The 14,584-nt window shown below is 37.1% G+C and overlaps 1 protein-coding gene across 3 annotated transcripts in view; it reads left to right on the forward strand.

The window, feature by feature from the left end:
- The window catches only part of KIAA0825 (KIAA0825 ortholog), a 216,769-nt gene extending 206,791 nt beyond the window's left edge, over window positions 1-9,978 (forward strand). For all 3 annotated transcript variants that reach the window (XM_015849690.3, XM_015849691.3, XM_085527893.1), the window contains one exon: window positions 8,127-9,978. In XM_015849690.3, the coding sequence (XP_015705176.2) occupies window positions 8,127-8,241 (115 nt within the window). In that variant the 3' untranslated portion in view covers window positions 8,242-9,978. The remainder of the gene's footprint in view (window positions 1-8,126) is intronic.
- The last annotated feature ends 4,606 nt before the right edge of the window (window positions 9,979-14,584 follow it).

The raw sequence follows: 14,584 nt of genomic DNA on the forward strand, positions 1-14,584 counted from the left end.
CTACAATACCATCTTTAGTTACATGAGTGCATCATAGTCAGAGCGCAATGCAGCTGCAGCATGCATGAGGAGGGACAACTATGCCATATGGGATGGCACTAATGATGGGTCTAATGTTTCCTTTGGTAGGGCTGCCTGCTAGGATTTCTACAGGTGTGAAGGAGACATGGTGTTTGTGTGCCATCTGGGGTAGTTCCACATGGTATGAAGAAATATGATGAAAGCAGGAGAGACTGAGAGAACTGAGACTGCTCAGAATGGAGGAGGCTCAAATGTGTGAGTGGGTACACCTCTGTGATGAGGGGAGCTCACAGCAATCTCTTCTCAGCAGTGCATAGCAGGAGGACTAAAGGCAATGGACATAAGGGTTTCAGGAAGTTCTTTGTAAGAATAGAATACCTTTTCACTCTAAATGCAGTCAAACTTGAGACCACCTAAAGCAGTCAAATGATCAAATGCAATTTTTTAGCAGGTGGAACTTGTGTTTGCATTTACAGAATGCACTTATTTGGAACCACATTGGAAGCCTAAATGCTTGACTTATGTTGGGTTTTCAACATTCATTATGGAAAGCCTTTGTAAATTGAAATAAAAGGGGAGAATTGAGGAGAGGGAACAAGCAGTGCATGATTTGAAGAGCTGGAAGTTTTTAGTAGATGCATTTTTGGCTATCAAGCTCTACCATGTCATAATATGCAGGTAAAAATTATAATGGAATATATACTTAATGGAACTGATGCCAACACTTTGATAATAAGATACTTCTGTTTTGTGATACTTCTGTTCTGTTTTGTGACTGTGTGTTTCTCCAGTTCTTCAAGAAGTGATAAACAAGTTACGTAAAATTATAGGAAATGCAAAATCATTTAAAGAGTAATTTCCAGGCACTTATAGCTTAAGCATAGTGTTGTTGATCCCATTATTTCCATAATATCTTCCATCTTGAATCCCAGCATCATTAGTCTTCTGTGATCATGCATCATACTAGTGTATGTATTTATGTGCGCATGTATTTGATATATGGTGTGAATTTTCATGATCATGCATACAAATGTTCTTACTTAGTTCAGAAACTCATGTAAACAGCTTCACGCATGCACTAGAGATTCTTGGGATAGTCTAGAGAAAAAAATAAAGGAATGTGGAAAAGGTACAACCTGCAGGCAATAAGCATATGGGATCTTAGCACCATTATTATTTCTATGACTATCGTTATAGGAATTTATCCTTTGTGAATAAACTTTGCTTAAGACTCTAAGTAGTTGGAATAAAAGAAAAAGCCATGGTGAGGCACAAATCTAACAAACTGAAGCTATATAAATAGTTGTCAATAGGTATTTTAGTTGTTTATCTCTTTAAATTTATTAAAAAGCAACAAAAATAATCAAAATTTTGCTTTGAGCAAAAACATTTTATGCATACTTAGTTTCTGGAAAAGCTGAAAACATCAGGAAATATCTACCCAAAAAAAAAAAATTGTGAAAGCAAAGATACATTCCAAATCAAGATATAATTTTGAATTAAAACCAACATTGTCTACCTATAAAACCCTGAAACAAAATGTGTTCATGTTGGATTTAAACTTTAATTAAATTACTTTTAATTAAAATACCACAAATAGGTCAAATCAAATCTGCTCCGTTCCTCAAAATCTTTCAGCCAAAGGTTGAACAAGAATAATTTATTACTGGGGGGGGAAAAAAGAGAGAGAGAGAGAGAGAGTGGCAAGCAAATTCCCTAAACCTGCCAAGATGAGGAACGTTCTAGCATTTACTTCATCTCTCAGTAGCATTATAGTTATAGGATCCTGCTGATGTACCTGTATTTCTATACATCTTCTCTTCTTCACACCATTATAGGATCTAACTCACTCCCAAATGCACAAAAGACAACAGTGAGCCCCTATTAAAGAAGGCACATGCTCCATGACTCACAGTGAAGTGATGGAAATCCAGCTGGCCAAGGTCCAGGACAAAATAAGCCTAATGGGAATTCAGGTGCCTTAGCTTTAGTGAGTACTAGTGGACTGATGCAGAGTGAAAGAGAACTATTGGAAGTGTGTGATTTCTCTCTTTCTTATCCCTTTATTTTAGGTGTGACATGTTTTAAACACTGTTGTTTAAGTGCTATAGACACTGTACTTTCTACTGTGTTACAGTTGTGAAATAAAAAAGTTAAATTAGAAATACTATTCCAATGCTGTTCCCTCTCTCTGTGACTCGTAGCTCAGTGTCACTGAGGCTTAAGATGCCATCTTTCAAAGCTATGGGATAGCAACCAGCAGTAACAGGGAGGATGGCTAAACACTGCCTCTCCTTTCTAATTGCAGCAAGAAAGCTTCTCATAACATTTTTTGCTCTGTGCCTTCTGCTGTCCTTGACAACATTCATATCTATGTTCTTGCCCTGGAAAAGGGTCTTTCATCATTCTATTCTAACACTTGTGAAGTTTCTATTTCAGCTGAGAACTTCTCAGATATCCTTCTAATGTCTTAACTTCATAGCTGAGACAGGTTAACCTGTGAGTCAGAGCTCTATTCTTTTCTCATGACATACTTTCTAAAATGTTTCCTATGTACCGATTTCTTCAGTACATCCTACTACTCTTTCTTCTTTTGGGTTGGTCTTTGGAGCACAACTCTGTTGATCCTTCATAGCTGTCTTCCTTTTCTTCTTTTTTTCTTTTCTTTTACAAGACTGATGCCCAGTCTTGTAGAATAGAAATAATTACAAATATACATAATAATCATCATCTCAGTGTTTCCTATGCATCCTTCCTGTAGGAAATAAATGAATTGATTTTATTGATTGAAAAAAATCTGGGAGGACCTTTTTTTGTGCAGTTTGTGTATCTGTAAGACAGAAGAATTTAGCAAAGCTGTACTGAAATTTTAAGTTTTATTTCTGAACATGCTGAAGGACACTTTTTTCACAGACATTTTCATGAAAACAATGTGTGTTTTATCTATGGGTGAATATTGCTTATATCATATTAACAAAATGTGTGAACTAGTTTGTGTTAGGTAGACACAGAGACCCTATCTCAACTGGTGTGATTCCATTGTGAATATCACTACCAAAAGCTTAACATGCATGAGCATTGTTGTTCTGATTCTTGCTCAGTGTATATCTGATGGCTCTCCTTCCACCTTTGATTTTTATGTCCTTCAGAGGAGCGTATGTTTATCGGTTTTCAATTACTGCAAAAACAACTGAAGCTTGAAGATACCCTTTGAACTGTTAAAATTTAAGGAGTAAAAAAAGTTAGTTACAATCTTAAAAAAGAAAAAAAAAAAAAAAAAAAAAAAAAGCAAATTTTAACCAAATGCAACTTGATTGAACCACCCTTAGAAAAATAAAACATTGCCCAACACAGAAGATAGAAAGATTTTTTGGGACTGGATTTAATTGGAGATAGACATAGAGACGAGATGACTCGACATACAGACAAAAGGCATTTTATAGGCTTTGATTTCTCGTGCTATAAAATGTATATTTTCAACAGAAATAGGAAATGAAAGCTACAGAGGTGTATATTCTTCCAATACTCAAAAGTGGCAAACAAGATACCGGCTGCTGAGCTTTCTCATCTCACAGTGAAATACAACATGACAGACAGGGATAAAACGATCCTTCACTGCCTGCAGGACCGCACTGCACGACTGTCTTTCACAGACACCAGGAAGCAAAGATATAATTCATTAAAGCGCTCTGTGAGCTGATGGCAAGACATAATATTGTCTTTAAGTGCGTTATTTCTTTACCCCTTGCAGTTTAGTGTAGGGAACACCAGTGATATTATTGACAGAATGTCAATACTTACTTAAAGGTAAAGGTTGTTTTGTTTCTGGGTGTTTTCAATTGAAACAAACTTTTACATGCAAGCTTAAATTTTAATGTAGATTTAAATACGTGTCAGTTTGAATTTATTACCAGAAATGTCAAGAACTATCCAGAACTACAAGAATTCACACTTTTTTTTCATCTCAGGTGTAGATGTGTGGGTGTAATCCAGAGCATGGAGATAGACAGTGGCTGTTTTAACTAAAGTGTTGGAAGTCTCACCAAAATCCATAAAGCTCCCACACAGATCTGAGAACAGGATGTATGATGGTGGGTTACAATTAGTGCTAAGGCAGCAAACAGCAAAAATGAAATACCAAAACTCCCACCTCTGCTTCATGCCTACTTGGTCACTTGCCTCTTTCCTTGTGAATGGCCAGCAAGAAAATGATCATCCCGCCTTCATCAAGTAGTCAGTGATATATTATGCAAAGATTAAATACAGGGACAACACAGAAACCTCATTTGGAGAAAGCACAATAAATCACTTCACTTCTGCTCAAGTTTAAAGGGTTGTGGGAACTGCCTGCACGTGAAAAATATTCTATAAGTGGAGTGGGACACCAGGGCCAGCTGAGCTGGGAGGGCTGCACAGCTGCAGGGACTGTGCCACAGCTGGCAGTGTGCGAGCAATACGTCCCCTGCAGGAAATCTGCACCTATGAAACAATGGGATGAATTTTGTTTCCATTTCACAAAATTGTATTGATTAGTTGTTTATGCACAAATTATGGCCTTCTTCTCCCTTATTCAGATTATGGTGTTATTTATAAATAAGTTCATTCAGACGGGAGTTTGAAAATTACAGCAAAACAGCTTACTGAGGAAAATGAATATGTGGAAAATATTTTCATGTACATTACATGAAACAACATTAAAACACGTAAACACAAAAATGAATGTGAGATAAACTTAAGCACCTCTTTTTTGTTCTTTTCCCACTATTGATTCATTTTATTCTTCTGCAGTGCTTGGCCAAAAAATGCCTTTTTATTCTTGTGCTGTTTTTGTCAGAATTCCTCTTGAAAATGGTGTGTAAAGCTCTTCAGTGGTAAATCAGCAAAATAAAAATATATAAACTTAACAGCTCAAGGTGTTTTAAATCTTAATATTTACCCGTGATGGCATACCTGAATGGCATTGTCTGTGTCTGATTTAGATTGGATATGAATTATGTCACCGTCATCAAATATACTGCTATTTTTTTCTACAGAGCAATTATTAAACATTGCTATTATTATTCATGAGGAAGGGCATATTTTCAGCTCTCTGATGTACAGCTGTACAGTTAGCGTTTCATCACTTACCAACTTCTCTACAGTAGGACCTGCTTTCCCATAGGAATAGCAATGGTGTCAGTATGGCAAACATCCATTTTATTTCCAGTGGCTGCATTTTCTGTTGTGGGTTGGGTTTTTTTTCCTGCCATGAAGTTATGCATGATGTAATGTTTAGCAAGTCCTTGTCAAAACTTGTAATTATTAAGAAAGGCAATAGATGTCAAAATACTACCTAAGCACTGTTATGAACATATAAAATGCCACTATAAAATATTTATATTAGGGTGATCCTTTCTGTAAACTGTTCACTTTTCATACCTTGCTTTGTATAAGCTTTAAAAAGGGCCTGGTTTGTCACTCAAATAAAACCAATCAAGAGATTTTTCAAGTTTAAAATTCATCTGATTTGAATAACATTCCTAGTTTTTAATTTTAATTCTACTAATATTTATTCCTGGTATTCTTTTTTTATTATTATTATTTCATTTGTTTGTTTGCTTGTTTTGTTTTGGGGCTTTTTTTGGCAGATTTCTCTTTAATCTTTAGATAATTGCTCTAAATAATGAACAGTGAGGAAACTTCTCAGTGAGAAGGAAACTACTTAAGGAAATTTCTAATAAAGTAGCAAACTGCAGCACATGCAATCAGTGTCACTTCTGATAACCCATATAGGGATATGACCATGCATATTAACATTTAGAATGCTACCACTTTGCTGTCAACTGCAACAATCCTTTGGCCTGTAACAACCAGCTTAATGTATGATATAGTCATTACTGTGGTTTTTAAAAGCTCCTTCATGGGATTATAAGTACAACTTACAAAATTTTTGCAATATCATAGCAGACTATCAACGCCACTAATGTATCAGTGTATTAAATAGTCTTGATAAAATATGCGGCATGGTGTTTAAAAGTTGGATTGAAAAATATTTTTATAACTCAGTTCAGTGGAGAAACAAACATATAATGCAACATAGTCTTTTATACCTTTCATATAAACTGATGCATTGATGCAAGGAAAACTTGCTTATACCTTGCAAAGGAAGCCGGAACTGCAGCTCTTGAACATTCCTAGGGCACTGGATTTTTCTCCCTTTGCACTTTGTTAGCTTAAAGGTGCACGAGCCAAGGCTTCTTCCTCTTTTGCTTCATTTATGAGGTGAAGCAGAAGCTGTCCCAATGCTAGTTATCCTCTTTGACCTCATGATCCGAGGTCTAGGAGATCAGCTGAAAACTTCAGTGATTCGCAGTATTTATTGGTGCTGAACTGTTTTGCTGCACCTGTCTAAAAGATAACCTACTGTTTTGGTTTTTTTTCCCCTTGATTACCTGTATGTAGTATAGAGAGGAACAGCATATAGAGGAAAGTTTCAGGTAGTTATCTTCAGATGCATACAACATTTCACCTGCATTATTTGGTGTTTTGGCATCTTTGTATGAAATTTTCAAATGTTTAATTCTGTGAGTACACTATGAGCATTGACATGAAAATTTACAGTTCTACTCTAAAGTTTACAAAAGAGATGGTATTTGATTCTAAATACTTGCTTACTTTTGAATATAAAGAATGTACTGGAAGTTTGGTTTACTTTCTATCTGCATGGTCAGAGTCATTGTGGTTATATGAGCTGTATGAAAAATGCAGATGGCAATACAATGGAGTGGTTCACACAGTTTCAGTACGCTTTTTGGAATGTCGATTTAATGTCATCCAAGATACAGACTGACAAATATATACATATATGTGCCAGCTCTGAATTTGGAGGTTTTCTCTAAGAGCTATGTAACTAATAATTTGAAAGAGAAGAGCAGTTGGCTGTTTGATTGATAAGGCTTGTGTTTTGGAAGTAATGCATGACGGTAATTTGATTCATGTTAACATTCCTTGAACTGGTTACTGGTCTGTTACCAATTGCTACTGCCAAAAGAACTGTCACACATTTCAGTTATTCCAATAAAAGCTGGTTCCATTTAGGACAAATTTTCAAAGAGTAAATATTGACTGTTTCTCCATTTGAACACAGACACCTGATTCTCTATCCCACTTACAACTGCAAAGATACGTTGTGGTCCTACTGCCTACTCTCCAGTAGCGCCATCATTCTCCCCAGACTTTAAAAAGTGCATGAGCGGAACAATTTCAGAATTCCATGAGAGGCCAGGTGTTTGTCAAGCTCATTTCACAGATCTTTCATTCATGGATACTGCTAAGCAAATGCATAGAAGACATTCTTATCCTCATTGGACCTGCTTAAATGCTTTTAAAATAGACTACTTTTTGATAAAATGATAATGTAATGTATTAGTAATGACTTGTGATAAAGTGAACACTAAAGAATGTCCAAACTAGATGACACTGAAGATTTTTACCAAAACTATCATTTAAGCTTCAATGAAATGTGCTGACAAGTATGAAGTCACTAGCTTTAAAAGGAATCTGCTGATTTATTGTTAAGCTTCCATTAGCAAAGACTGCTAGATTTCTGTGCATTATTCCTCCAGCAATAACTGTACTGAATTTATTCCATTTAATGTTTTCAGTTGTCTTTCTTCTAAGCAAACAACTTCTCTACCTAAAAATACACAACAAATCACATTAATTAAAATAAGTCTATTTGACCGTTAAAGTGGTCTTTCAGAATGACTCTGAGAAGTCATAATTTCAAATTACAGGTTGCACTATTTTTGCCCGGGTTCAGAGAGGGTCCTCTTTGCAATGGCAAAAGGAAAAGAGGAAAATGTTCACCTGCCTTGGCAGTAGCATTCATCTGGAATGCCTGCACAAGTTCCTGGGTGGGGAGACCTCACAGACAGATGGTATACACATATAATAACCAAGAGAATAAAGCAGAGAGCCATAACAGCAATTAATTGTTTTCTATGATTCAGCAGTGTCAACTGATGCACTTCAGGGGAATTAATTGATGGTAACAAGCTTAGTATGGGTTTCCTGTTCTAAAAGCTGGTTTAAAACATTTATATTTCGTTTTTTATTTCTTACAGGTGGGAAATGAAAGAAGGAGCAGATCTTGAAGATGAGGAGAAAGTTATGGTGGAACACTTAAAAAATATTTATCTGACACAGAGCACTCCTACCTCAGAGGATAAAGAAGAATAATTACCTTGACAGGTTTCGGGTAGCACCTTTTTCTGAATTCAATACGATTAACTTAATGGCTTAGTTTTAACTGACAGGAGAAGAAATCTCAGGAATATATATTGAGTAGGAGTTTTAAACTAAAGTATCTTCCCCTGTTATTGTCTAGTCACCCCATCCAAGTGGCAGTTGTTAACACATGCATAAGGCAAGCAACAATACATGAAAATGTCAATTTCACAAAACAGGAAGGGTGTATCTTCATACTGCGGGGACACAAACCTGAATGACAAACAAAAAACTGTTTTAAAGTTATAAAACTCACAGTGGCATCTAAAAATAATGCAACTTTGGATATGTTCTAAGCAAATGCTGATGATATGTTGGTATCTACCATCTGGAGTCAATTCAGCCTGCCCTGACACAGGGATGGGGCAGAGTTCAAGGTCCTTTTCTCACTCCTGGTGCTTGTGTTCTGTTTATTGCTGGCAGTAAACCATGTGAAGTGTGAGAAAGGATGGGCACAGGCCACACTTCAGTCTTTGATGAGATGCCCTGCGCAGATATACCTGGTTGTTATTCCCAAGCAAAAATGCACTAGATTGGTTGTCTTCACAATGTCCTGAGTGCCCAGTTGGTTGTGGCGTCAAAGGTAGATCACAGTGAAGCCTACTGGCAGCATTCAAAGTTTTCAGGTTGTTTTTTTATTTAAAAAAATATTCTCAGGCACAGAGAAATTAAATATCTTAACAGCAAACTGAATAAGTAATAAAGAATTCAATATATATTTCTGATAATCACGAAATCTGTGGAATCATGGAATAATCAAAGAATAAAATAGACTTTTTATCTAGTAATGATACAGTCATTTCAGAACATATAGAAGTGATGAAGTGTAAAAACAATTTTTCTTTGCTTTGTATTTCACCTTTGAAGTTTAGCTGTGCTTTAAAGGCTTAAAGCTTGGCTACAGGAATTGCCTGTTGAGGCAAGTACAGTATTCTGGCACCAGGTATACATGCTCCAAGCCATACTAGTACTGTGTAAGTACATGGTAGTTGGAGTTAGACTATTTTTTCTTTTTGTATGAAATCTATTGAACATAATTAATTTTTTATATAGTCATGTAAATCAATTTCTGTCTATGTGGTGGAACTTAGCGAAATATGTTCTGTGAAAAAACTCTGCTTCTGGGAAACACTTATTCTGAATAGGATCAACTTTGTAAGTAAAATAAACTATCTGCTAATAAAGAATCCCATGCTGAAATAGCAATGTCCATATGGGGAGTTATTCCAGGATAATTATGATGCTTTAAATTCACGACACACCTGGTTCTAGAATAATATATAAACAGTTGTGTTTAAAATAATAATAATAAAAAAAATCATTATGCTCCTTCCTCCCTTTTCTCCCAGCCAAGCTAATTCAGCAGCAGCCCAGTGGGTAGTACTATTACAATACTTTCTTCCTTAGCAGTAGTGTATTTATACTCTTTACCAGCAAAGAACGAGCAAGCTAGAATAACTGGCTTGAATAAAAGCTGAATAATTGCACAATATTTTATTTGGACATTTTCCTTATCCATATTTATAAATACATGTATCTATGACTTTTGGAGTCTCTGAATGCAACACAGTGTGCATTTGAACTTGTTCCTCTGTGACAAATAGCAAGGTCTGGTTTGTTTGCAGTGAACTGATCCTATTAACTGACTTTCAGGATATGAAAGAAATAAATATCATCTTGGCCACATCATTTATGCTGGTGATACTTTTGGAACATTTATACTACTTCGAAGAAATTACAGCAGTAATAAGAATTGAACAACTAAGCCAAACGTACCATTAATTTATCAAAACTGCTTACTTTAAACTTAAACCCTTAATTGAAGAAAAATGAAAGACATTTGGAAGTGCAGATTATTTTTACATTGTAAGCTGTGTAAAAGTAGGAGTACTTGTGCAACAGATTGCTGCATTCCTTAGCTTTTTAAAATAATAATAAAAAGGCTCTATATTCTTAAAAGAAAAAGAAAATAAAAAAGAGAGGACAGGAGGGGAGGGGTGGGGAGGGGTGGGGAGGGGTGGGGAGGGGAAAGGAAGGGAAGGGAAGGGAAGGGAAGGGAAGGGAAGGGAAGGGAAGGGAAGGGAAGGGAAGGGAAGGGAAGGGAAGGGAAGGGAAGGGAAGGGAAGGGAAGGGAAGGGAAGGGAAGGGAAGGGAAGGGAAGGGAAGGGAAGGGAAGGGAAGGGAAGGGAAGGGAAGGGAAGGGAAGGGAAGGGAAGGGAAGGGAAGGGAAGGGAAGGGAAGGGAAGGGAAGGGAAGGGAAGGGAAGGGAAGGGAAGAAAAGAAAAGAGAAGAAAAGAGAAGAAAAGAGAAGAAAAGAGAAGAAAGTTATTCAAAAAATTGGTGTAAGGCTACTTTTGTTCTGGAGAGTGGTATGTTCATAGTGCTAAAATATTTTGGTTTTGTACTTCTTGTACAGGCTCTCTCTTGGTGCTTGCTGACCCAAGAATGTCTCACATTTATATTCAGTCTTAACAAATTATGGCAGCAATGGCCAGACTTGCAGGCTGCAGTGTTGGCCCTGTGCTGCATAACCAGTGCAGTCTGACAGTGTGAAATGCTCCTGAAAAGAGGGCCAAAAACAAGGAAAAAAGTAAGTTCTGTACAACAGAAATTTCTGGATGGGCAAAAGTTGGCGATACTGGCTCAGCTGAGCTAGCTTAAAAGGAAATTATTATACCAGCACAAATGATTTGGATCTGATAGCACAACACAGGTAATTAAGCATTATAATTAGTGCTGACTCCTAACTCTCATTTAACATTCTCATATGCTAAGCAGTCTTTCTTAACAGTGGCTTTGAGACTTCATGGCAAAGACTGTCTCTACTATGCTTGTTCAGTATCTAGTTCAGGATGCTCCAAACCTTCACATCTTGCTACTTCTCAAAGGTGGTCAACAAAATTAGTAACAGGTCAGAACTGAGATAGCACTGATATTAAACAAACTCTAGGAAGACTGATAAGAAAGAGAGAATTTTGGAAAATCAAAACCATTAAGACATAGACCTGCTTTCTAACGACTGCTTTCATGACAGTTTCCCATAGATGATGCTTTATTCTGGCAGCAGGGTTTTTAAAAGACCACAGGCAACAAAGGTATGTGTTCTACAGATATGCTTTAATTCATCTCTACATCCCTCCAGCAGAGCAAGGTAGGCATGAGGCCTGGCTTCTTCCAATTAGTCTTCTCATACAGATATATTCCATTTTCTTCTCAGACAGGAGTTTTTAGCAAAATACTAACAAAGCTTGCCTACATGAAGATATCAATTATAATCTGATGTAAGTCTATTTCATGGAACACCTTAAAAATATGTGCAATCACATTTAGTGAGAGACAGTAATCAAGCTTCCACAGCAATAGCAAAGTCTGAGAACTTAGACCTATTGCCTTATTATGCTTGAAATGAGAGAGTAACTTGGTTGTGACAGGAAGAATTTTAAGCAAGCATATGGATTTTCAGTAGGTCCTGCCTGCTGGGAGCTGTTTCCCTGGACTAAGCCATCAGTGGCATAAGTGGAAGCAACAGCTCTATAGCAGACAAGCGTTGAGGCCTGAGAAACAGGCCTTCCATTTTTTCCTCCATCACTGAACTTTAAAACTTGAGAAACAGACTAAATTGACTGATGGTATAAGGCAGTGGTTATAGAGAAAACATACAAGGTTATGAGCAATCTGGGTATCAACAAGGGTCTTGCAATACCCACCAGCAGAATGCTTCATAAGAACCAGATTCCTCATCACTAGCTTTCTCTCTAACAAAAGCACTAGGGTAAAGGCAGTTAGCTATGACAACAGCAAGTGATACAGTTCTACAGTGCTGACAGAAACCATGCTAAAAAACATGGAAGCATGCAAACAGCTACCTGCCCTTTTCTGATTTTTCCTGCAAAACAATTTCAGTAGCAACACTCCCAGGGAGAGCTGTAAATTGCCAAGTATTAATAATATAAGTTAGTAATCCGAATTAAGGTTTTATTTAGATAACTATCTCTGACTGACAGGAAGACAATTAGCACGAGCTAGTGCAAATTTGGTAACTACAAACTTGCACCCTTTAGATCCATGACAGCCTGAGCTGCTAATAGGCTGCAACCATTTCTGAGCATCATAGAATCATCTAGATCAGAAAAGACATTCAAGATCACCAAGTCCAACCATCAGCCTCACATTCAGAGTCCCAACACTAGAACCCTTTATGACACATCCACACATCTCTCAAACACTTCCAGCTGAACATGGAACATGAGCATTCCTGTTGCAGGCTCATCAGTGCAGATGCAGCCCAGGGTGCTTTCTTGGCCACTTGGGCACATCGCTGGCTCATGTTCAGCTGGCTGTCAACCAGCACCTACCTCCAGGTCCTTTTTCTGCCAGGCAAGGTTCCAGGCACTCCTCCCCAAGTCTATAGCATTGCGTTGGGTTTCTATGAAACCAAATGCAGGACCTGGCACACAGCTGTGTACAACAGCATATGACCAAACTCGGTCTGTCAATCCAGCCTATTCAGATTCTCTGCAAAGCCTTCCTACCCTCAAGCCCATCAGCCTATCACAGCAAATAATTTATAATACTGAGGAGATCTTGTATAACATTTCCTATTGGAAAACAAGAATGTAGTGATCATATTCAGCAGGTATATCATATATATCATATTCTTTTCCAGTGACTAGCTCAAAGAGCAGTGCTTGCTCTGTCATAAAACATTCATGTTTCAAACTTGATTTACAGTGGAGACTTGCAGCAACAGCACATAACTTAGTTGTTTTTTAAAAAAATCTAATCTATAATTTTAGAAAAATAACCTCTTCATCTCTCTCTCTTTATACATCATTAGTTATAGAGACTTAAAGGAGCATAGGTTCTATTCAGGTAATTATTTCAGATATAGGTCTGCTCCTAGTGTTCCTTCTATTCCTAATGGTTCACATGCATTTTGTAGAATCTATGCTTTTCCACTGCTCTAAACCACCTCAATTACCTAGGATAATGGAAGCTGTCTGCACACTGTTTGTGGGGATTGTATGTTTGTTTGTTTGAACTAGAACTAATGTATGGTTTTGTGTCCTTTAAATTCTCTGAACTTTATTTACATTTGAAAATACATAATTCATCTGTTTCCCAACTGTCTTAACACCTATTTACATAAAGTTTATGACTGATAATAGAGACTTAGAGAGCCAACAATTTAATAAACAGAAAACTCAATCCAGCCACCTAAAATGTTATCATACAACAAATGCAGCAGTCACTTTAATTTGGAATTTTGCTTGTCTGTATATTCCAGAAATGGCACCTTTATGAAATTGTTTGCTTGTGTTCTGCACACTTCATAGGTATCTTTAATGCTATTTAATAAACATGAATTAAATGGTTTTACTATGTGAATTAAGATTATTCTTTCCCTCTTGAGAATGAAGATTTGGGAGGTAAGATGTTGAATCAGCAGGTGATGTCCGGGCTAGAAAAGAGATTGATTTCTACAGTACGCCAGATGTGGCTTTGTTAATTAAATAATCTTGGCGGAAATCCTGGGCACAGGTACATATTAACTTCAGGAAATTTGTGTCTCAGCATGTGCTCAACAAGTGTTTCTTTAGAGGCAAATGGATCAAATACCTTCAAATAACAGTTTTCCAGATTTTAGCTCCCCTGCTCCAGTCAGAGTTCCCAAATTTCATACATGCCCAACCACTTTTTTCATGGACAGTTTAACCAAGGTTGTAACATTAACGTAACAAAAATGCAGTTCACGAATGATCTGGGCTCCTCTTCTTTCCAAACAATTAAGCAGAAATAAGTTGACTGTTATTTCCAACATCTATCCAGGATCCTGGTCAACTTTATTGAGAAACGCTGTACTTCTACCAGCACTCACTATCAGATCACAGACACTTTCAAGGTAGAGAGTTAGAGGATGTTTTAATTTTTAATGTTTTGAAAAGTACTGTGTAGTTTTGGTACAGTTCTTGGATCTGTGTATGAAAACAATCTGTTGCATGATTCCTTCCTTTTCCTTCTCCTCTCTCCCTTTCCTTTTCCTTCGCTTCCCATCCTCCAGTTTTGGCTAAGATGTCATTTTTACAACAGCTCCTGCTGGCTCCTGAAGGGTATGACCACACCACACTTAGCATACTTTATAAAACGTACAGTAACAGACTGCCTCAGAAAACATAGGGTGTGTACACAGAAGATAGCAGTCAGCAGTCAGACATTCTGTTTAAAGCTTTTTCATTGTAAACCTACATTCCTTGACATTTGAGCTGACCTCCAGTCCCAGAAGCATGAAGGTGAG

Source organism: Coturnix japonica, chromosome Z, assembly GCF_054131305.1.
Source record: "Coturnix japonica strain WE chromosome Z, WE-NBRP24, whole genome shotgun sequence".
NCBI classification, from domain to species: domain Eukaryota; kingdom Metazoa; phylum Chordata; class Aves; order Galliformes; family Phasianidae; genus Coturnix; species Coturnix japonica.